Genomic DNA, 24,838 nt, shown 5'->3' with positions numbered 1-24,838 from the left:
AAGTGAAGTAGAAAAGGGGAGAGATATGCAGTAAGGTGAGTGAAGACCAAGAATATTGAGGTTGAAAAGCTGCTTAAGGAGTAGGAGCAATGGATGAGTCAAGACTGATACTGTACTTGTTTTCCAATTTGTCATTAGTTTACTATATCAATATCTGGTCTGTAGGGGATTTTCCTCTTTAGCACATTTCCCTAGTCCTCACTTTCCTGAAATCTAATAGAAAGGACACCGACTTCAGGATTATGATTTTTACCAGTTTCCTCTGTATTTGAAAACACATTCAATACCACTCATTCAGTTTTCAATCAACTGTTTGATATACCCAATAATTTTTTATTTGGACACTGGTGCTGTTTTCACCTGTTTTTTCCTACTCTTTCCTCCCTTATTTTTGTCCATTGATATTATGGGAGGCTTTGGGCTCAGAGACTGTTGCCTGATGTTGGGCGGGGGAGGGACCGTCTTACCCTTTCCTCAGCCTCAAGCACCACTCCCTAGTCTAACAAATTTACTTTGACTTTCACTTCATATTTTTCATCTACTCATCTATCTATCTATCCTCCACCTTCCAATATCCTGCACTTTTTTTTCCAAAATTGAAAGCCATGCCGAGTATGCAAAGCTAATCAACCATGAAGTTGAACTGCCTGAGCATGCCGCAGGCACAGTGAACCCTTCTTTCCATTGCCCTTACTCATGGGGGCATGGAGGCATAATTGGTGGAGTCAAAATGGGCCGTTAATCCTATGGAAAGAGGCGAAGCCGCCGAACTGTCATTTCACTTACCATCAATATGGCAGAAACCAGTGTAAGAGCTCACAACCACCGCTTTAGCTTTTCAGGCCATGTCTTATCCAATATGACGGTATTGTATGAATGTCGTACACTTATTGATGCAGTAGAACTATTTCGTAAGTACTAATATATTTTTCTACATACCAGATGGAAATCGAAACCAACTTTGAGATTTGTTTCGTTGCTTACATATGTATCCGCCACTAACCAACTCTAACATTCATAGCATTCTTAATTTTAATAGCTTTTAGAGCAGTGTTCCTCTCTGTAAACTTTTCTGAAATAGGAATACCTCATATAATAGGCTTCAGCAACAACTGTGATTAGCAATGATGATGGTCTCATAGTTGAACTAAAAATGAGTACTATGGTCATTCCACACTGCAGAAACCCAGGTGGACTCTGACCTGACATTTGACAGGTATCCGCCATCTTGACGAGAGAATGACAATTAATGACAGTTCAGAGCCTTCACTGGTCACAGGTACTGATGTCCACTACACACACACACACACACACACACACACACACACACACTCTCTCTCTCTCTCTCTCTCTCTCTCTCTCTCTCTCTCTCTCTCTCTATATATATATATTATATATATATATATATATATATATATATATATATATATATATATATATATATATATTGTTATGCCGGACGTGTTACTTGGGTTCCGTGTCGCCGTCAGGAGACTCCGTGGGAGGGAGATATGTAAACACTTTGCACAACTTCTGTAGTTTAATATTCTTCCTTAGTAGTACACTTCACTTTGACTCTTCACTTACCACTAGCTTACTATGACTGGGACTGGCCCTCTCTCGCCCTCTTCTCCTATATATATATCCAGAACAGTACAGTCTAGAATATTACAGTATATTTCAGATCATACAAGAACATGTAGCAAAAATATATGCGAGTTGGCAACACTTCCCGCCTGGCGCCTGGCGCGGACGGCTCGCCTTGCTCCCCGCCCCTTTGCTCGTTTCTCCGGGAGCCTTCTAGAGGCCTATGGTCGCCGGGGGAAGCTTCCAGCACAACAATATATATATATATATATATATATATATATATATATATATATATATATATATATATATATATATAATTTTTTTTTAATACAATATATGGGAGTGGAGTCGTAGAAAGTGGTGTGATGGAATTTGGAAAAAAGCAAAAAGAGAATTTCAGTTAGCTATACATTGGGAAATGAAATCATTAACATGTCAACTTCTATCACCCTCCATTAGCTTATTTGTGTTTCCCTCTTCTCCGTTAAAAGCAGAATGAAAAAAAAAAAAGTCACCCATTGCTAGGTCTATCAACTTTTTCTCCTGTTAGCAAAGTGCAGGAAACCATCAATACGCCCACACACCTATGAACATATCATTAGCTTGTGTGTTCTCTCTCCTCCATTACAAGCATCAATATCAATAAAATTTAGCCTCTTGAAACAGAATAGTTTCCCTAAGATGCTTCGTTTCTCAAAAGAGAACACGTTTAGACAAAACCGCCTTTTCCTCCAGAGGTTTCTTGAGAGAGGGGGGGGGGGCGCCCCGCCCCGGCCCCAACCCAGTACCCCCGAGGGGGCCCCTCGGGGAGCAAGGCGCTGGGGAGGTGGGTTCAACGTTTTTTTTTTTTTTTTTTTTTTTTTTTTTTTTTAAGTCTTCGCTTGTAGCCCCGGTAGGCTTTCTTCAGGGGCCTGGTGGTCGGCCCAAGCCCGTCATGGCGCAGGCAATTTTTTTGTATAGTGGCGCCATTTATGCTTGGCTCATGCTGCCCCCGGAACTCATTCTTGATTCACTTGGACGGTTTATTCTAGAGCCCGGGTTGATGGGTGGTCTTCAGGATAGCATGTGGGTAGTCTTAAACCCCGTTCACACTGTGCCGACTCTGGGCCACGACAACCCAGCGACTTCTACATTTGACAAGTTTGTTCCCACGCTCCAAGAAGCGGGGGGAGGTTTTATTGGGGTCTTGCCGACTGTACACATGCCAGCATGTGTACTAACCCTCACGACTCCAGACTCCCGTCACGACGTCGGGGCAGCATTCGGCAACAGTCTCAAGACCTCTTTCAAGACATGCCCGACTCTTTCACATCAACACCCAAGACCTCGTGTACCCTAGGGTCGTGGGTAGTCGTGGCCCAGAGTCGGCACAGTGTGAACGGGGCTTTAGGCCACTCGGCGGTGATGCCGCGGTGAATGCGGGGCCCGCATGTTAACCACTCACCTCGGCCACCGCCTACCCTAGGCTTCCAGCCGATATAGCGCTTTCACGCCTTTGCCTCCCTCCCACCCTCAAAAAAAATTCATGATGGAATAATTGTCTCGTATGTAAGAAAGCACTATACTCGCTCTCAAATTATTTAGTAGTAGTAGTAGTAGATGAATTAATTCATTGACTGCAAAAATCGCAAATAGTCGAGGTGAAAATAATCAAAACTTCAAAAGATGGCAAGATATTGGAGCGATGTTTTTGAGGGTCAAAGTCGCATGAAAGAGGAAGCAGGAAAACCGTAAAGAATGCGGCAGTACGGCTTTCTGAGAGAGTCACGTACAGCACCTCAACTCTTTGGAAGGTCTTTACACGATACATGTTTATATCACTTTAATCCGACCATAGCTGAGCTCACCTCAGCTAATCCGCGTTAACACGTCACTATCCTACCATACAGTCTTAAATTAAACTACAGTCCCAGACAAATAGTTGAATTTAACGCTGTGACCCCTGCACACCGAATATCTCTACCCCGGCCCATTATAAAAAAATTATAACATAATAATATATAGGAGAGAGCCGGTATGATTCGGACACTATTTAGAAAAATATTTTTAGAAAAAGAAGTTTAAGAAGTAGTGTAATTTTGTTGATCTCAAAATGTTCCTCCATCATTTGGCTCTTTAGGCTGCTAATATGACACTCGTATAGTGCGCGCCAGCTAATTTGGCCCGTGAGAGGGAGGGCCGTGAAAAATGCTCATATGTCAAGTGAACGTATTTGGCTTTAATTAATGTGCGTCATTTAAAAAAAAAAACTTTTCAAAAGATATAAACACACACTAATATTATTTTAATTCAAACTGCAATGAGCTACACAGTGTACTGTTACTTATATATTTAGGTTATTATAAAACGGTGGAGAAAACGTGACAACAGTGTTCAACAGGTTTGTCGGGTCACGACCTCACTGACTCCTCCTCTGGCCACTCCCTGTTCCCTCGGCCCAGCCCGGCATTCCACTTCCATCCACCACAGAGGAAGCATGGCAGCTCATCCAAACCATCACTCGTCTCACTTACGTAGTCAGGCAAAGGACATTGTTTTCAACGTCCACGAGTATTTCCAGAAAGAGAAGGACTACGGAGGACCTACAGAGAACGTTTCCAAATCTGTTAAAATTAGGGAGAGAGAGAGAGAGAGAGAGAGATGGGTGGGAGCTAGACCCTGTTGGAGGCGGAGCGACAGATATGTGGCAACCCTTTAAGAGCTTAATGACCTAGGCTTTCCCGTGAAGCTCCTCCTTCACGGGCCAAAATAGCTGGCGCGCACTATAGCTATTTCCAGTTTTCAGATGTAGGTGATGAAAGACAAGTTTCTAAATCGTCCGAACCATCCCCACCCGTGGTGATGGTTCGGCCAGGGAGGTGGGATGGTACGGACACTCATAATACTCGCCATAATATTAATATAACTTAAGTTTGATTGGCTAATAAACAAGATTATATTTACTACAAAACATTTGTATAAGGACAAAAGTATCCTCTCAGTATTTAGAGGGGAAAAAAATAAAAGGAGAACTACAAGAAATATCTCCAAAATTTTGTTATTATGGCATCCTTCTCTACTCACAAGCATAATATCTGAATATAAATCAACCAAATTAACCTTTTTATAACCGTTGCAACACCTATATAATGTTTAGATTGATATAAATTTAATAAAAATCATGAAAAAATCAACCGTCCGAATCATCACGACTCTATAAAAAGCAAATGTGTGGTCACTGGTCACACTCTTTTTTCCAGCACGAGAGCTGGGTGATCGTGTTATACGGCAATACCTTCGCCGTGCATCAGTGCTCAGTCCAATACACTTTACAATAAGTGCTATGGCCGGACCATCCCACTGTCCGAATCATCACCGCTCTCCCCAAGGAGGCTCTCCCCTACCTATACGTCTGATGTTTGGTGACACTGAATATCGATATCAAGTTTGTTTATAGACTGGTCAGCTAATGAAGCCTATAGGTTTGGAAGTTATGATGATAATGACGATGATGATATCTGTATATACTACATGATTCCCAATTGGCAGCTGGCAGCATTTTTAATATTAGCAATGTATATGAAGTCGTCATGCAGTCATTACAAAAATACATATAGTGTTTTGCCTTAGAAATTAATGTCCTCTTTGTCTAGTTTAAAGATCACATTTACTTGATTATATTGGTTTCTTAAACTGCCCTATATTTAACCATGAAAGGGGCGAAAAAAGCGTGTAGACGGTAGTAGTAGTAGTAGTAGCAGTAGTACTAGTACCTATAACACACACACACACACACACACGGTGAAAGTTGGGAAACAGTCAACGTGTTCATACTGGAATCGTTTAAGCATGTCACCTGAGTCAGCTCCACGGTAGCTTATCACGATGCACCTGGCTGGCCCTGGGGATGAAATCTGGCCGTGGCGATAACACACATACGTACACGTACACTGCGGGGACTGTGTGAAACCGAACCTGTTCATTCCTGCTTCAACAACTGACGATGAGTGGTGAGGAGCAACAAAAAATTATTCATGAAAGTTATGTAAAATGTTTTCATGACATGCTGAGTGCGGCAGATTAAAATATCACAATCTACTCGTACAGTCCCTTTTGAAACTGTTATATACTGAATACGTGGATAATGAATATTGAATTACGTGGATAAAAATGTATTGGTAGTCGCGGTGGGGCCGGGGCACGGCTGAAGCGGGGGCGGGGATCGACGGACCCCGCGCCCCCGCCCCGGGCCCCCGCCTATTCAGCCGTGCCTCATCAGTTGTTGAAGAAGGAATGAACAGGTTCGGTTTCACAGTCCCCAGTATACAGTGTTATCGCCACGGCCAGATTCCATCCCCGGGGCCAGCCAGGTGCATCGTGATCGATAAGCTACCGTGGAGCTGACTCAGGTGACATATATGTGCTTAAACGATTCCAGTATGAACACGTCGACTGTTTCACAACTTTCACCGTTTGTGTGTGTGTGTGTGTGTGTGTGTTACAACCACAACAATAATTACTACTACTACTACTACTACTACTACTACTACTATTACTATACAACTACTACTACTACTACTATTTTTTTTTGTACAATTACTATATTATTTAAAAAAGAATACAACCTCGTTGCCGGAATGATATTTGCTGATTTCCAACCCCAAAACTGTCTCCTCCACCCCAATAATTATCGTTTCTGATGTCTTTTGGCAATGGTTAACTGTCAGAAACCGGTAAATACGATGCTCTGAGTACGACCATCTGGCAACGGTGGGGCGGGCGGGGCAGAGAGGGGCGTTGGCCTTCAGTTACACACAAGTCTCAGCTTGCAGACGCATTACCACACACGTCACCGACACCGACACGTCGATCCTTACCAAAGCGAGAGGCAAGACATGTTACAACACACTACATGTTCAAAGATTTATATCAGTATTCACGATACGGCAAGAGTGTTCCAGTTTTACCTTTTAATGAATGGGCGGACCGTAAGCCCGGCTACTATACCTACTACGGCTACTATTGGCATGAATGACTGGAAAAATGAGATCCATTATATGACATATTTAGCCAACAACCTCCAGCCTCGGTGAGTAATGTAATGATCACAGAATGAACAAACAAGGAAAAGCTTTAGCAGAAGAACAGAAGAAATAAAAAGCTTCAACAGAAGAAACAAAGGAAACGGTTGAGCCCATCCTGCCATCTGCTGCCTAGTTGTCATCTGCTTCCATATTCCTAAATTCAAGTCATAATACACCCCGTATATGTAACTCTCCTTAATCCTAATTTCATTCATGTGTCCTAGATCATTCGTTGAAAGTAGTAAATGTAGTAAAAATGACGGTAAATCAGTATAATAGGTCATGAAGTGATCGAGGTACGTGTACGTGTGTTGTATGCTAATTGACGGTATACGTTCAATATTTCTTTAATCACATACTTCATCAACACTTCACACATAACAGCTCTAGACTTCACATATTAAAAGTATAACTGTAAAATAAATCGTAGGTAGAGTGATTTTTTGGTGAGGTTGGCAATAGTGTCGATATAAATTCCTATCATAAACATCCTCATTTGTAATTTTCCTAGTACGTAGCATATTAAGATACTCCATATTAGAGGACGAAGGGAGATAATTGTGAATAATCAGGGACATTCTAATAAGGGGCATCAGCAGCAGCAGGTGCATGGGGGCGAGATCGAATTATAAGGGAGCGGCGTGAACCTTCAGGGAAAATAAGAACTCAGCAATAAAAGAGAATAGTGGAAACAAACAAAAGGGCAGAAAAGAGAAATGCAAAGAGAAATGCAAAGAGAAAAGTCCACCAGAGTAAGCTAAAGTGAAGAAAACAAAGGAAAATAAAACAGAAAAGCAAAGTCAGTGCATGGAGGCAGTGTATATACAGACAAATAGAGATCAGGGACGAGTGAAGTATATAAGTGTGAGCAGTGATGTAACTAAGAGTACGTAGTGAAGGATATAAGTGTGAAGAAGAAGCAAGGAGGACCTATAGAAGCGATGCAAAGCAGAACAGCTCAAAAGAAGAAGAAGAAGAAGAAGGGGCGGGTGGCAGCACTGAGGCCGCCCCGTACATGCTGGAGCCTGCAGAGTGGCGGAGGCGGAAATCCCTCCTGTTGAGACACGGTGACCCTCCCTGCACTGACGCCTCCGCCGCCATCACGTCACCACCACGGCCTCATGTCAGGCAGCAGGTGAAGTGAAGAGGTAAGCAGCGGCGGTGTAGCGAGAGAACAACCACGCTCAAGAGGGCCTGCAGCAGCACCCTGTCCCCACACGAGAGGAGCCAAGTGTTGGACTGGTTTACGTTGTTTTAAAGTGAATACTTCTGCCATGGGGGTGTCTAAGTCTTATTTCATCGAAGGTGAGATTCTGCTAACCCGCCCATTGCTTTTTCCTCCTGTTTGCCCCGGCGAGGGATGGTAGTGTCACTATAATAGTGTATAGTGTTGTGTTAGTGTTGCTGGTGGTCACGGTGGCCACTATCAAGGTTACTACGAAGCAGCTTTCAAAATTACCTTCATGGGACATCAAGGAAACTCGAGAGGTGGAAGAGCCAGTTTGTCAACATTTAGTTTTGAGCCACAGAATTGCATGGTTGTTCGTCTATGATCCCTATCCAAAATAACAGGATGCTGTCACTAGCAATTTTTTTTCTTTGCACAAATCTGAGTTTGATTTTTCTTGGTAAATAGCCATTTTATGAAAAATAGTGCAAATGTCATAACCATGGCATTCCCTGAGATGATTATATCAATGTAAATAATCTCAGATTCTTGCATAAGGAAATACACTTGGAAAAGTAAAAACTACAGCAAATCCCATCGGTAATGCAACCTAGCAGAGTAACCTGTTGTGTCCAATATTTGTTTACTCTATTAGTTAACTTCGCTAACCCCACCTAAACTTGCTGGATAATAACCTTTTGCTGCTAAAATAGTAATGTATTGCCTCAAAGGATAGTAACTCATTGCTACCAATGTAGTTATATAGTAATTTATTAATTTTGTGGATTAAATCGTATAGGTGGGGCTGGTTATAGTCCGACTCAGCTATGAAGTCCAGTGGGGCGGGGCCTGCTAGGGGAGTTCACTCTGCCAAATCTTATTTATTGTATACAGAATATTTGATACACAATTTCAAATAGTATATAGCTGACATTTGAGTGTGATGTATTGTGGGTGATGCAGCAGTGCTGCGAAGTGTTTCATGCCCCACCCAAACGGACTTCGTATTTGTGCTGGACTATAATTTATGAGACCTGAGAATGAAGTGGTCATGATTAAGTAAATGACTTTTTCCAGTAGAAACAGCAAACGGATCAATGAGTGAGATAGCTGTGGCTGGTGTACGGGATGACGAAGTATGTGTCATTTTCAGTCGACTCACTATTCTAAAGCTCTGAGTTTATTTCTGGGTAACATTTGATGCGTCTTTTTTTATGAAGATGTATGTTATTACAAATCCTTATTTTCTTAGGAGGGGGTTATGGGGGAGGTCTACCTCACACGTGCGTTACTACCATGACTCATCTGTGAGGACAAAACTATTTTATCTGGTAAATTTTGCTATGTTTGTATTGAGGTGTTAATTGTTTTTATTGCAAATCATCAATTTCTCGGGTGGGTGGGAAGAGGGTGAAAAAACCGATGTTTTTTGACAGAAACAGCCAATTATTTCAAAACATGAAAATCTACTAGAAAAATAGTTTTGCCCATCAGTGTGAGACAGGTGAACTGAAAATTACCCAATTAGTTCTTCAAATTTCTTTGTATAGTCATGGTCTTACTTGTGACATTTTCTTCTTGGTACCATTTGACCACAGCAGTTGTGGCATCTTGAGCATATTCCCCAAGCAAGAAATCAATACTGCATCATTATTTTTAACTTAGGTGTGACTATTATTTTTGAATTGGGATTTTTATTTTAATTTATGTGCCTTTAATGCAGTTGCAATTTTATTAACTAGGTACTGTACATTCTTGGTGTACCTTATAGCTGGCACTGTAAATTCTTGGTGTACCTTATAGCTGAATACTGTCAAAGTTTCCTAATTTGGATTAAAGGGATATGACTTATAATTCTTGTATCAGTCACCAGCTGCAGTTACATACTTATTTCACCAGGCAGGTACTGCTAGTTGAGATAATTTGCTTGAAATTTTTAAGTAGGTATAATGTTCTCAGTTGTATATGACATCTGGTAGTGTGTGCAAAGTGGAGGCTGACATTGTTACCCAGTAATAAAGTAGACATGCTTTAGTGTTTTATTATTTTCTTGTTTTGTTGTTGAATTTGCATGTTCATCATGTATCTACAAAGAATAAACCAACATATAATATTGTAGAAAGGTAGGTATGTGACCTTCTCTGGTATGATTTCCAGATTTGGAGCTGAGCAAGATAATGAATCTAGCTTATTCATTTTTTTCCTATGATTTAAGTTTAGCAGAAGCTTGGGTGTAGAGACCTTTCAGTGCTATACCGAAGCCACATCAGCAGCCTCCTTTGTGTCTCCTCCATTTCTTGTTTTTCTGCTTACTGAATGCATTAACCATAGGAAGTGTAAGACTAGTTAGGCCTGCATATTTTTATATTCATAGCCCTAGGAAGTGGTATAAATTAAGGCACTTAAAATTCATGGGTGTTGGCTGTATCATCCAGCAGTCCCAGGCTACAGTCCCAACACCTACTTTGTAATGATGAAAGTTTTTCTCTTCACTTGCTAATGCAGACTTCATTGTATGACCCTGTTACCTGGATCACTTTGAAACCACCCCTACTGTTTAAATTAGATAATTGATTATAGCATTCACAACTCAGGTATTATTATTAGTGAATAATGAATCTTCGTGATTTTTTAAGTAAATGTATTTGAGGAATAGACAGTAACTGTGCCCACTGATTGTATATAGCTCCGTGGTGTAGTGGTTAGCATGTCTCGTCACAAACCTGCAGGTCTGGGTTCGAATCCCAGCCTGGGCAGTTGGTGCACAGCCTACCCAGCTTCATCTTACCTTTCTGGCTGTTGAATGAATGGGTACTTGGGGAAGGTAAACTGTGGTAACCTGGATGTTACACTTACTCTGTGTCCCAGGGTAATGGGTTTTCACCCACTAATGAGATGGAGATGGGCACCAAGGCCATGCACAGTTTTATCTCATGCCCCTACTTTACCTTCCCCACTTATTGTTAATGGGAAGTCATTTTGCTTAATGAGAATAAATCAAGCATACAGCATACAAGTGATGGCTGCATGTGTGGCGGGAAGGTCCTTAGCCCATGCCTAGCTCTCCCAGTGTGGAAGAGAAGTGGTGTGGGTAGCTCCCCCGTCCCTGAGTGCACATGTATCCCTGGATCACAACCATCAGGCATCTTGGTACTTACCAAACATGCCAAAGTGTACTTTGATGAAATGATAATTACCAATGTGCAAATGGCAATGCATACTTGATTATACAAAGTTGCTATTTTCTTAAGATGCTGTTCTTTGACCCAAGCAATTGAGTAGATATTTGTTGAATAAAACACTATTCTACTTCAAATAGTACTGGCTCAGTGGAGATGTAAACAACAAATGGGGTGCAAATGTGGGGATTTATGAGGAAAATTTGAGGTTCATTCAATATGGGTATAAATATCCAGTTAAGGAACGTAATTAGTAATGTAACTTAGCAAACTGCATTTACAAGTATAAATTCGTGATCTGTTGTCGTGAGTAAATGGAGTAATGACATAGAATCTATGGTGGAATTCAATTAATATTGGTAATGAAGGTATTTGATGGAGCAAATGCAAGAAGTAGATGTTAATATTCTAGGAGTTGTATTGGCACTTCTTATTCCATATTGGATTGAGTAACAGTTTTATTATTGGACCATCATAGACTTCTTTGCTGGTAAGAATCAGGGGTGACTAACATTAACTCAAGGTCATAACTGCTCCCTCCATGGTGGTGTCACAGGATGCGTCCTCCCAGGGCCAGAGTAAGGACTAGGCTTCCTCACTTAATATTTTTGGCCCAAATATTTGCTTTGGCTTTGGGGTGTACTACAGTATGAGTATTCTGTGGGTATCTAATAATGGTGCACAACTGTGTATACCTCAAGCTAAGCATTATTATGAAGATTAGTGGAATGCACCTGCAGTATGCATAAAGGGAGGTTATAAACATGATATGAAGACACCACCGAGAGGACCTGAGTGATTTTGAAAGTGAAGCAGAAGATTTGTGTTTGTTTGTCACCCTGATCAGACCGGCTAATGTCTTAGTTACTGTATGAATGTTAACAGTGACAATTGTCTTTATACAATGTAATGGACACGTAATGTGTTTTAGTTAAACCAGAAACTTTAAGATGTGATGTAAGAATTATATTGAAAGTTAAACAGATTCATAGTCAAAATGGTTGATACAAACTCAAGTTTCTTTAAATGGAAACTTAGACACAGTTCAAATTAAATAAACATGATTTACATGCAAGAGAATTAAAAACTTTTTATGCTTTGCCCCTAGAAATGGACATAATAATATCTCAATCATTCCAGACTTAAAGCTAAAAAGGAACTACTTTCTTTGATGGAATAAAGGAAAGACAAATATTTGCTAAATTTGTTCATGATCATTGATATTTTGATTGAATGGTTTTCTTGAAAATAACAGCAACAACAGAAGTAACACCAATGATATAAACAGATTCAGTGATGGTGTGATCAGGGAATGACTGGTGGTGTTTCAGGGTGGAGAGGAGGAGGTGTGACTATGCCATCTGACCTGACCCAAGCAGTACGCCCACTAGCTGCACTCCCGCATAGGAGCTGTGAAGATGCTGCCACCTGCAGCCCCCCACCTCCCTATGTCACTGCTGAACTCAACAGCAGCAGCACTGGTGGGGGGCTGCAAACATCCCTGGAGACATTTGCTCCAGCAACACACCCATCAAACAGTAGCAGAGAGGGGCAGGTGGGATCCGGGGCTGGGGCTAGGACAGGTGTTGAGACCAGGGGACAGACAATGTCTGTCCCCCAGGTTGTCAACATGTATCGTCTTTGTCCCAAGCTTAGAGATGCATTTGCCCCAGTAGGAGCAACCGACAGTGCCTACTCATTCAGAGAGGTATGTATCCCCTATGCTGAGCAGCATCAAGGGTCATCACACTGATATTGATTCTATTCATTTGCTTGTAGGCTTTGGGTGCCAAATTCTTGATACTTCTTATTCTCTATTTGGCATTTTTTCATCACTTTTCAAAAATTTTTGTTTGTATTTACCTCTTTGTAGTATACAGGCTTTGAATTGAGCTTGTGTTATCCTGTCTATATCTGCTGTTTTCTTACTGCTATTGTATGTTCTAGTTATTTATGCTGTTGTTATTTTTTTATGCACAGGCCATGGTGCCAATGGCCCTTCTTTATGGTGCCTGGTATTCATCCCTAGCCTGTTAGTGGCGTGGGCAAGTATTATATAGTGGTGCCATTCTTATTTGGTTCATGCTACTTCCTAGAGCTTCACTTGATCATCTTAAGAGTTATACTGAAATTTGTGATGATTGGTGGTCATCAGGACAGTATGTATAGGTGTCTTCGCCCATTTGGCAATGACTGAAAATTCTAAGTAGTAGTGTCAGGCAGTACTTGAATGTGGGTATTTGGATCACTGTGCCCACATACTGACCACTCAGCCACCATCTTCCTTTGTGTCTCTGAATTATCCCTGCATCCATACTATTGAAGTATGACTTATTCTATTAGGGAAGCCAAAATTCTTTACATCAAATCTGCATTTTGTTTTCTTCAGTTTTTATTCATATCCTCTTGATCTTCCACTTCTCCTTATCAACAAGTCTTCCCTGTCTACATGCTCCTGGCTATGATTAAGTCACTTCTCTTCTTTCTTGCAGTGTAATGTTAGCAGTTAATTATTTTGCTTAAATGCTTCTCTAGGAAAAGGCAGTTTATATTATCACTCAGGTCTTTCTCATATTTTGGTTTACTTAGGGCTTGTACCCTTATACTTTCTTCTAGAATCCTAGATCCTTCCTCACTTTCCCACATTTAAATGTAACATTTCTCAACATTGTACATTATACATGGTGCCACTATAAACACTTGCCTGCACCATGACGGGCTAGGGCTGACCACCAGGCCCCTCAAGAAAAACCTACTGGCGCTATAGGCTATCACGTAAAAAAAAAATTATAGTCCATTTGCCTTGCTTTACTCTAGGTATGTAATTTATCCAGATCTTTCTGTAGCTGTTCATCCTCCCTTTGGATGATCAATAAATGGGTACCTAGGGAAACCTGGAGAAGGTAAACTGTGGTAATCTAAATGTCACACTTGCCCTGTGTTCAGGGTATTGGGTTCTTACCCACCATAAGCCCAAGGGCAAATGAGACGAAGATGAACACGAATGCCATGCACAGCTGTTGTGTATGCCCCCAACTTTGTTTACTTTATTTTTGTAGCACTTTGCAACACTTAGTGCCTTTAATTGGCTCATTAGTTCTTCATCATCTGGAAACAAAGTTGCATAGCTTATCAACCTGTCTGGCTTGTCGACATTGACCAGGAATCCTCGTATGGAGTATGCACCTCGTGTGGGGGCTCCACACACACAACTCTCTTCGACAGAGTTGAATCAAAGGCCCTTCATCTTACTAGCAGTCTTCTACCCCTTAAATTCCACTGCAGTGTTGCATCTCTTTCTCTGTTCTATTGATATTTTCACGCTAACTGCTCTTCTGAACTTTCTAACTGCGTGCTTCCCCCCCCCACCCCCCCATGTCCCTGCTGCACACAACTTTTCACTCTTACTCACCCATGTGCTGTCCAAATCCTTTATGCAAGAGTCAACCAACATCTTCATTCTTTGATTGCTTCCGCTGGTAAACTATGGAACAGCCTTCCTTTGTCTATATTTCCTCCTGCCTATGACTTGAACTCATTCAAGAGGAGAGCATCAGGACACCTCTCCACCCAGAATTGACCTCTCTTTTGGCCTCTCGTTCTGTGTTCTTTAATTGGAGCAGCATCTAGCGGGCCTTTTTGTTTGTTTTTGTTTTTTGCCCTTCAGCTGCTTCCCTTGCTATAAAAAAAAAAAAAATAATAATAATTGGTGCCATTACTGGACTTTGCAACACTGCTCATTACAGTTCTCTACGTGGACGTGTACCTTATGACCACCCCAATCTGTCTGTCCAGAGCTTTCCATCCACATCAACATTTCCCCTGCACTCCCCCATAGGTTTTTAGTTTTCAAAGGAGCCTTTTGTGTGCCACTGTAAAAGGCTTTTTTGATATCTAGATAGCTGTAGTTAGCCCATTCTTCTATTTCTTGCATAATATCCACAGTACTTCTATAGAAACTAAGTTTGAAACAAGTGATGATCACTCAGAATCCAAACTATCATTCTTATAAAGATTTTTATTCCAGGAACCAATCCCATCTATTCTTCATGATTGTTTCACATATCTTACATTTCACATTTGTAAGTGATACAGGTCTGGGTTTTCTTCATCACTGATTTTTTCAGTTACCCACAGGGAATTCTCAGTTTTGTGAGGGATACATTTTTGAAGGGATCGTATGATTTAACCCTTTCCTTGCGCGCGGTGCGGACGCGACTATCCCCTCAGGCGCAGTTGGGAAGCCCAATGAGGGGTCTCTTTTAACCTCTGTATCTCAAAAACTATTCATCACAGCAAAAAACCAAAAACGCCATTGGAAAGAGGAGGTCCAGATCTATAGGAGTCGGTTATGTATGCCTCTCTTGCGAACGTACATGCACGTGCAGGGAGTGTTGAATGTTAACACTTACGTCGGTGCATGCGGGATGATCAGCCATATTGAGGGAACTGCGGACATCTCCTTCAGATTCAGGCAAGGGAGTATTGCCAACTGCAATATTTACAACTATTTGGTCAAAGAATCAGTCAGGTGATAGGTGAAGCTATGCAAAAATGCCGCTATATTGGGCAAGAACATCCACCAGTTACTCGTCCATAGATTTGCCGCGCTGGGCTGATATGATTTTCCACCAAATTTAGTGAAGAACCCACTCAATAGGCAATCCTGTGTCGTGAGAATTAGTGTTGGAACACTCATACGTGGGAGATTTGAGTGCGGGCGGAGCTCACAGTGAGCGTTTAGCACCACCAGCAAATATGTCTAACGCTCGCTGCAAGCGTTTAGCAATGAAAGGGTTAAGGGAGGATCTGCCACTTTTTTATAAATAGCCCAAGGGTTTTGATTTCAAAATATGTTTTGAGAATAATACCCTGATCATCATACCCTCAAATATAATGAATTGTGTGATTTTTTGATCTTTTTTTTTATCATCAAAAATTTTGGCATCTCTACTCAGCCATTTCTGCACCAATTTTTTTGTCCTTTGCAGACTAAATACATTATATCCTTTCTAACGAAGTTAGTAAAAAGAATTGTTAAAATCTTTTCATTTAGTTGCAAGAAAAAAAAACCTGAGTAAATTTGCAGTTCAAAATTATTTGCATTGTATTATGCAAAGAAAAAAAGAAAAAAAAAGTAATTTTTTTTACTAACTTTGTTCTATAACATCTCAAGATTTTAACCTTAACCCCATTTAACCACAAAAAAGTTTTCTTGGGAGATCCCCTCACAATGCAAAACTCAGCGGAAAATACACTCTTAAACTGGGAAAAAGTCATAAAAGATGTGTAATAGAAAATTTTCTGGCGCATCCTGCTGTGAAATCCGTTTCTTTCTAGGTTGTCGCATTTGGCTGGAATATCATGATTCCCCCCAAAATTCAACTTTTTACTGGTGCAACATACAGGAAAATTTATTGAAGACAAGTTACTCATTTTATCACTATGGAGTCTGCAAAGTATAATGTATAATCTTCGACCCGGAAATTTACTGCCTATAGAGAGCCAAAGTTTTGGTGAAACTTGAAAAATAATTTTGGTAAATTTTTGTAATTTTTTCATTCTGGAATGAATTTCATTGAATAAAAGTTGTAGAAAATCATCCGTATTAACTCAACTGTAAAATGAGATTCTGATTTGGACAGACAGTTTGGCTGGAATGCAATGATTTCCCAAAAATTCCAACTTCTGGTGCCATGTACAGAAAAATTTATTGAAAAAAGTTGCTCATTTTATCACGATGAAGTCTGAAAAATATGGTTTATAATCTTTGACCCGGAAATTTAATGCCTACAGAGAGCCAAAGTTACAGTGAAACTTGAAAAATAATTTTTGTAAATTTTTGTAGTTTTTTCATTCTGGAATGAATCTCGTTGAATAAAAGTTGTAGAAAATCATCCGTATAACTCAACTGTGAAATCAGAGTATGATTTGGACAGACTGTTTGGCTGGAATTCCATGATTCCCCCCAAAATCCAACTTCTGCTTCCCACTCCTTTGAACACTCCTGTGAACAAGATATTGGTTCATCTAGATTCTAGAACATCACGTATATTAGTGGAGGTGTCAAGACTACGCTCAGCATGCACACAACGAGCAGAAACTAAAGGAAGACCACCCAAACAGATCGGTTGAGGGAACATAATCGCTCTGCAGACGCCATGATGCGTAGGCGTGGGGAGGCAGTGGCTGAATCGACAGAGTAACACCACCGCGTTCAGGAGGGTGCCACCAAGCTGGGATTTTTCAGCCGCCGCCGAGTGGCTTAAAACTACCCACATGCTGTCCAGAAGACCACCTAGCAACCCGGACTCTAGATTCTAGGATTAAAGATGAGCTCCGGGAGGGCAGCATGAGCCAGTGCAAGATGGCGCCACTATAAACACTCGCCTGCGCCAGAACGGGCTGACCCCATCAGGACCCCACTGAAGAAGCCTTGGGACCATCAGGCCCCACCCAAAAAAAAGCCACCCGCTATAGGTGGTAAAAAAAACAAAAAACAAAAAACAAAAAAAAGCAGGAACCATAGGCTATTTTTAGCACAAAGTGGTGTTAAGGGACAAAAGAGGTGCCAGTTAGTCACTTTGCATCGACAGAAACCTACTTGCGTGGCCTTCAAATTCCAGATAGCTTCTCGTTCTCCAGTGCTGGCGTCATGCTCATTGCCCACGTCTGAAAGAACTATATGACGCCAGAGGCATCAGTGTCATTAAGGGGTTAAATTTCTATTGCAATCATGCTTAAACTAAAGGTGGAGATGCATTTTATGTATAATTACCCCCAGTTTTGAGAAAAAGGCAATTAAAGATTTATTTCCAATTTTGTGTCAGCACAATCAAATACAGTTATAATGTCCCAGACCTGTTATTGCATGATTCTTTATAGTTCATTAAACACATGTCACTGTATTCATCTAATGATCTGGTTCCTGGTCCTCCCTTTCAAAGGTATTAATCACTCTAGGGCGAGGGTATCGAGAAGCGCCAAGTCATTCATTGGTGCCAGGTTTGATCTTCAAAACTCACCTGGTTTATACTCATATCTTACGGTGTCATCTACTTTTCTTCTCTTTTTTTTATCTTTGGTTGGAGTGGTGTTTCTTCTTTTCTCTGCGTTTCAATCTTTTTTCTATATTGATGTTTGTTCCGAACATGTTTGTAAGTAGATCACACTTGTCATGGACAAAATTATGTTCTTGCCCTGTCACTTGGGTGGCAAATTTCACTCTAAAGTGTCCTGCATACTTGACTTTCATGCATTTCAACCATACTTTTGAATGCAACAATTAGTTTGGTGGTTGTGGAGACAATGTGCTTGACCTTGAACTTAAAAACGTTGGCGCATAGCTGTTCTTGGCATTTTGGTGGTTCTTCTCAACATGCCATTTCTGCTTTGACATGATGTCAGTGAAAGGCTTCAGGGCAATAGTAAATTCTATAATGCTTTAGCAAGAGCTCATGAAGGAAGATTCGTGGTGTAAACAAGGCAGTCTTCCCTCAGGCACCAGTTCATCTGAATGGGAGGTGGGAAAGCCGCGGTGGGCTGGAGAGAGATTGTCAGATGGACGAGAATACATTGGTATTTTATTATTTTATCATATTTATCAGGTCATGCTACCCATCACTGCACAGGAAAAAGTGGAGCTTTTAACACTTGGGTTATTTTCTTTCATTTGGCCAGTGCTCTTCTGATGAGTTCCAAACGCTCAGACAAGTTCTTGGTAATTAAAGCTTTAAAAGGCGCATCTTCTATTGAGTTTGATGCTGTTGCTGGCACTGCTTCTGCCTCCAGCTGTTCCAAGCACTCCTCTTCTCCAACAGGAGAGTTCCACCTGGTGGAATTGCAGCAGCTCCTTGGTCACTTCTTCCCTGACTTCCTTGGGGAATTACTAGCGACGCGCGTAAATTGAATCGTCATATTTCACATTATTTTAAATGTATCACATAAAGTAAAAAGATGACTGTACTTTTGACTTTGCCTTATTCCACGTGCTTGTAATTTAAACACACACATATCAAGAATTATCTGTACCATGTATACCCTCCTCCAGACCTCTGGCACCTCTCCATTGTCAAAAGATCTCTGTACAAGATCACATACTAATCCAGTTAGTCTCTTCACATTTCCTCCAAATGCATCTAGCTATTTCATTAGGTCCCATTGCCTTTCTAATGGCATAGTGCCATTGTATAAATGGAAATGAAGTAGTGATGATTATAATAATTTTAGGGGAATAAGCTTACTTCGTTTGTCATGATAGGTTTTCAGTAGCTTCCTGGAAATGTGTAATATTGCAGGAAAACCATGTCTAATAATTGACTTATATTGACAGTCATTTCTTCTCTTCCCAGGTAGTGGTTCTGTTAAAGAAGTATCTTTTCAGTAAAGATTACCTCTTTGACCCTAAAAACAGGCTGTATGTCAACTGTGAGTCTGATCCCCTAGGACAGGCTCTGGGGGTGAAAAGGTTCCACTTCAATGATGTTAGGTGAGTAGGTTTTCTGTAGCTGTCAGGAATGAGGTGCTAAGTACTGTATTTTCTGACTTACAAGTTGGGTTTTCCCCCTGAAGTCTCTAATTCATTCTTCATATCATATGTCAATTTTAAGCCTTGGATTAGTAGCATGTGCTGGATAATTGAATTGCTGATGTGTATTGTTCCAGCTACATGTAGTCATGTAGTATAGGCAAGCATCTTGTATATTCCTTTTTCTGATGGTGCAGGAGGGTGATAATTTAAGTAATGGATGATTATAAATGTTTTAAGAGCTGCCTCTTTTAAGATTCGCTTATGGTCTCAAGTTTAATTACCTTCTAATTCTATTTTACCTTTTCTAGGTCACTAATTAGTCAAAACATTATTAAAGTGCAGCCTGCAAGTGGTCAGAGTTCTCTCTGTGGACCCACACCTGTACCTGATAAATTAAGTTCAAGCTCTTCAAGTGATGCTTCAAGCTTGTGCATTGATAGAAGTAATGGCAGCACATGCGGGTTGTTAGTACCACCAGGTGCTGCAGCCTGCACACCAGTGACTGGGATTGTATCATCCCAAGGGGGTCAAACTGGTCTTGCAAGTGAACCCACAACCAGTTCTGTGCCTGGACCTAACAGAGTTTGTGGAAAAGACCGGGTATTGGCAGGACCAAGTAGCCCACCCCTGGACATAATCTGTCCAGACATTCCTCAAAGCTGCTCTGATACTGAAACCATATACAGCGTTCAGGGCTATGAGACAGGTAGGTAATTTTTGTATGTACACTACATGGAAAAAACTTTGCTGGGGATTTTGGCACCAGGTATAATGGTGCATAAAATCTTGTGTTAGGCAATGCAACAAACTTCTATTTATATTCTTTCTCCACAGAATACTGTCGTAACACTGAGTTTGAAAGCAGTGAAGAGGAAGAAGTGATGGAAGTAAACAGCGATACCTTTGAGGAGTACGAGCTACCCTCAGATGACCCTGGGGACGAAAAGGAACAATATAGTGACAGCGACTCCACTGTTGATGTTAGTATCAACCATCATCTTTGGTAGCATTCAATACATATGGAATAATAAGTTTAAGTTTTATAAAGGTGTATAAGTGAATTCTTTGGTTTAGGAACTTGCGGTAGGTGGAGGATTATTTATTTTGGTACTTGGGTACATCGTGTTGAAGATGTGTGCTATTGGCAATCATGAATATTTGCAATGGAAAGGAGCCATATAAGAGATGCATGTGGTGTGTTGAGATTGGATGGAGAAAGTAATGTAAGTGTATATGAAAGGTTTGGTATGGGGAAATAGTGGTTAGGTGGGTGAGGTGTGGTGCTGTTAGATGTTTTGGAAATGTGACAAAGGGTATGAAGATGACTGTAAAGAGAGTAGTGATGTCAGAGGGAGACCACCAGTGAAATGGATCAATAGAGTGGACAGTTACTGGGGAGAGAGGTAGAGTTGGTAGACAAGTAATTGAGTGTGCTAAGAGGAAGAGTCAGAACAGGGAAAGCTGGAGATGCCTCTGCCACGATCACTCCCTTGAGGGAACAGGTTGTTAGGAGATATGGATAGATAGGCTAAGTGAATTGAGAAAAGATATACTATACTATGATCTTCCTTACTTTGCTCTCCCTTGTGAACATGAGGGATTCTTATAAAAGATCCTGGTATAAGCTGCCATATACTGATTAATTTATATTCAAAGGTATGTCTTATTGATGGAAGAACTCTTTCAGGATGTGGAGATTGCAGTCCTGGCTTATACATTAGTCCAGGACGATGTAGAGGACGGCTTTTGCGCTGACGATGACTCTGATACAGATGAAGGGCTGTCTGATGAAGATAATGACCCAGAGTGTGTCTCAGACCGCTGGGACTGTCTCACATGTGGTTTAAAAAACAAGCCTTTTGTACGCTACTGTGGCAAGTGCTGGCAGGTGGGTGAGCAGTAGAGCACTTTCTTTCACTATCTAGTTTTTGATTAGGTGTTCTTTTACAAATACAAGCCAACATCATTATGCAGTGGGATTGGGTTATTGGAAAACCCATTGTATTGGAGGATTTCCATTTTTGGTGATTAATTGGTGCTGCAGAAAGTGTCATCAAAATTAAAACCTCCAAATTATGTCTTCAGTAAAACCCCTCTGAATTACGGATAAGTTGGCACAGGAGAAATTACTAGTGTGTCAGGAAAGTTAGTCTTGGTTGAATATTATGAGTTGCATCTGGTGCACAGAAATTTGAAGTGTTGTTGAATTTGAAAGTTAATTTAATTATTCAAACACACACACACACACACACACACACACACACACACACACACACACACACACACACACACACACACACACACACACACACACACACACACACACACACACACTGCTCTGATAGCTCTGTGGTTAAAAGCTTTGTGTGCCAGGCTTTGGTGTCTGGGAGGCGGAGCTTTGAGCCCCGCTCAGACTGGGGACTTACCGCTGACAAGGAGTGGTTACTGTCCCCCCTTGAGCAATGGGGATGGGGTGTGTGGTATGTGAAGGTCCCAGCAGTATCCAGAGATTGAATATAATGAGCCTTGCTCTTGTTGGGAGGGTACTTACTGGTGATGACGAGTCTAACTCGTGATCAGGCCATGGAGAATTACACACACACACACACACAGATTTGATTACAGTGTACTGGGTGATGAAAGAAATCAAAATGAGCAATTGGGATTTATCATCTGTTTATATGGGATACTAGAATACAAAAGATTATGGGAAGAATTGAGGGAGACAAGTTGCCTGAGACAATTCAAGAAACATACCTATCTTTCCTCATAGATGCATTGACACCAGGAATGACACTAAAAAGGAGGTAGTTCAAGGCAAAAATATTCATGATTTTAAAGGTAAACTTGATAAACTGAGATTTGGAGATTGGGCCCCACAAGTATAACTTACTTCCTGTATATCACAATTAGGTGAATACAAACACACACACACACACACACACACACACACACACAATATTAACCCCTTCACTACGGCCGGGCGAAATCAGAGCCTCGCGCTGTATCCGAGATCGCCGCTCACCCCAAATTTTAAATGTCACTATTGAATATAACAAGTTTTCAGCCATAAACTCAACATAATCATCATGTATTATATATGAAAACATACAGAATTAAATGGTGCACGTAAAGAAACTCACTACGGCCGGGCGAAAACAGCGCCCCGTGCCGTATCCGAGATCGCCACTCGCGCCAAATTTCAAATGTTGCTATTGAATATAACAAGTTTTCAGCCATAAACTCATCATAATCATCATGTATTATATATGAAAACATGCAGAATTAAATGGTGCACGTAAAGAAACTCACTATGGCCGGGCCAAAACAGCACCCCACACCGTATCCGGGATCGCCGTGCGCGCCAAATTTCAAATGTCGCTATGGAATATAACAAGTCTTCAGCCATAAACTCAACATAATCATCATGTATTATATATGAAAACATGCAGAATTATATGGTGCACATAAAGAAGCATAAATTAATTGATAATTTTGAGATGTAAGCATAAATATAAAGCTAAAATAACTCGTATATTGGCTAAAGCGAGCGAGTACGCAGTATGCGCGTCCTCGGATATGGTACGGGGCACGCAGGGATGCAGTATACGCGTCCTCGTGTTGAGGGGGTTAATGCTTTTGAGTTGTTTTGTGACCCAACACAAAGGGATCGTCTACCCTTGGCTAACTTGCTCTTGAATCGCAGCTCCATCTTTTACTGGAAATGGGATAGAATTGATGGTTTCTACCTGTTTGTAGCTTACCTACTGCCTACTAAGAATATTATATTTTCAGTTGAGAAAGAATTGGCTTCCTGACCGGCCCAAAAAACGTAAAAGAAAGCCCCGTCCTAAGAAAAGGAACCTGAGGAAGGGGATGGCATCTGGTTCATCAGAACAACAGCCTTCCTCCCAGGATACTTGTTCCTGGGAGGACTGCAAGGCAAGAAGTTGCACACCTGAAAGCAGCATCGATGAGAGTATCCATTCAGAGAAACTTGTCAAAACCTCATCAATTTCCAGCACATCTTCTACGGGGAGCAGCAGCACACAGGACTCTGGGTTCGCCTCATCTCAGGACTTGCTATCACAGGACTTACTGGAGTCTCAAGAGCTGTCAGAAAATTTTGTTAGAGAAATAAGTGCTGTTGAAACTAAAGGACCACAACCAAGCACAAGTAAAGGAGCCACACAGAAAGTGGAAAAAGACCTGAAGGATACTGTACAGCCAAAGACATCAAGTAGTTTGAGAAGGAAAAGGAAGTCTTCCTCTTCAGAAGATTTCATTGCAGCAAAGCATTCAAAGAATATGGAGGAGAAAGAGGAGGTGCCTTCTGAAAAGATGGAATCCCTGCCCAGTGAAGGCAGGACTTGGAAAAATTCCTCAGAGGGTTTAAATATTTTCAGATTAGTTCAGGTCTCTCCAGACGTCCAGGAATCACGGACAAAGAAAATTGCAGAGCTCTCATCATCCAGTGTTCCTGGTACATCCTCAGGGTTCTCATCAACATGCTCCATCTGTTGTCTTCGACCCAAGAATGCTGCAATAATACACGGCAGGCTGTCACACCAAGCCACCTGCTACCAGTGTGCTCGGAGACTCCTTGATGCAGGAGCTAGGTGTCCAGTTTGCCGGCGCAAGATTCACATGGTTTGCAAAAACATCATAGTATAATAATGAACAGCTTTTAGACTTGTGACCCGAGTCTCAATTTCCACTGATAGTGTGAGCCTTTTCCACGTCTATGTTAACTTGTCAACCACTGCCACAATTTGCACAGAACATAACCAATCAGACAACATTTTCTTTATCTTATAGGTAGCTCAAAATAAATGTAACCCACAATAGAGAACAGAAAAGGATGACATGAGTGCTTGCAATTGAAAGATTGGATAAGAGCCAATAATAAGTTGTGTCCCTAATCCAGCAAGACTATTAGTTTACAATATTGGTTGAGTTATCATTGGAAAGCACAGAAAATGTAAATTTAATTTAGCAAAAATGTCATGTGTTCACATTTTGATTTTACGACCCAGTAGATGACGATATCCCTAGCAAGCCTGTTTTTTTTTTTTTTTGTTTTTTTTTTTTTTGTATTCAATGTGTAAGCTTTTGAAGTTTTAAGTTGAAGAAAACACATTCATTATCCTAAAAGTGAATGTTAAGAATATCATGTGCAAAATAAGCCAATTTTTACCAACTTTGAAATGTTGAATGGGGAAATAATGCCTTGGGGGATATTCTCAAATACCTTTGGCAGTGGCAAGCTCAATTATAAAAATTGCTGGGATGGTAGGATTTTAGACTT

At 40.9% G+C, this 24,838-nt stretch overlaps 1 protein-coding gene across 6 annotated transcripts; it reads left to right on the top strand.

Moving 5' to 3' along the window:
• The first annotated feature begins 5,848 nt into the window (after positions 1 to 5,848).
• Positions 5,849 to 24,838, top strand: LOC126992650 (E3 ubiquitin-protein ligase Mdm2-like). Of its 6 annotated transcripts, none has more exons than XM_050851758.1 (8): positions 5,849 to 5,978; positions 12,332 to 12,425; positions 12,494 to 12,708; positions 19,352 to 19,488; positions 19,839 to 20,236; positions 20,365 to 20,510; positions 21,218 to 21,418; positions 23,326 to 24,838. In XM_050851758.1, the coding sequence occupies exons 2-8, from the start codon at positions 12,419 to 12,421 to the stop codon at positions 24,202 to 24,204; spliced, it is 1,983 nt and encodes a 660-aa protein (XP_050707715.1). In that variant the 5' UTR covers positions 5,849 to 5,978; positions 12,332 to 12,418; the 3' UTR covers positions 24,205 to 24,838. The 6 variants fall into 6 exon arrangements, with proteins under 6 accessions (XP_050707715.1, XP_050707537.1, XP_050707439.1 ...); XM_050851648.1 differs by lacking the exon at positions 5,849 to 5,978 and adding an exon at positions 7,225 to 7,801; XM_050851693.1 differs by lacking the exon at positions 5,849 to 5,978 and adding an exon at positions 7,225 to 7,958.

Source organism: Eriocheir sinensis, chromosome 1 (assembly GCF_024679095.1).
Source record: "Eriocheir sinensis breed Jianghai 21 chromosome 1, ASM2467909v1, whole genome shotgun sequence".
Lineage (NCBI taxonomy): Eukaryota > Metazoa > Arthropoda > Malacostraca > Decapoda > Varunidae > Eriocheir > Eriocheir sinensis.
The sequence above is the reverse complement of the archived record's forward strand: the minus strand, read 5'-3'. Positions and strand labels throughout refer to the sequence as shown.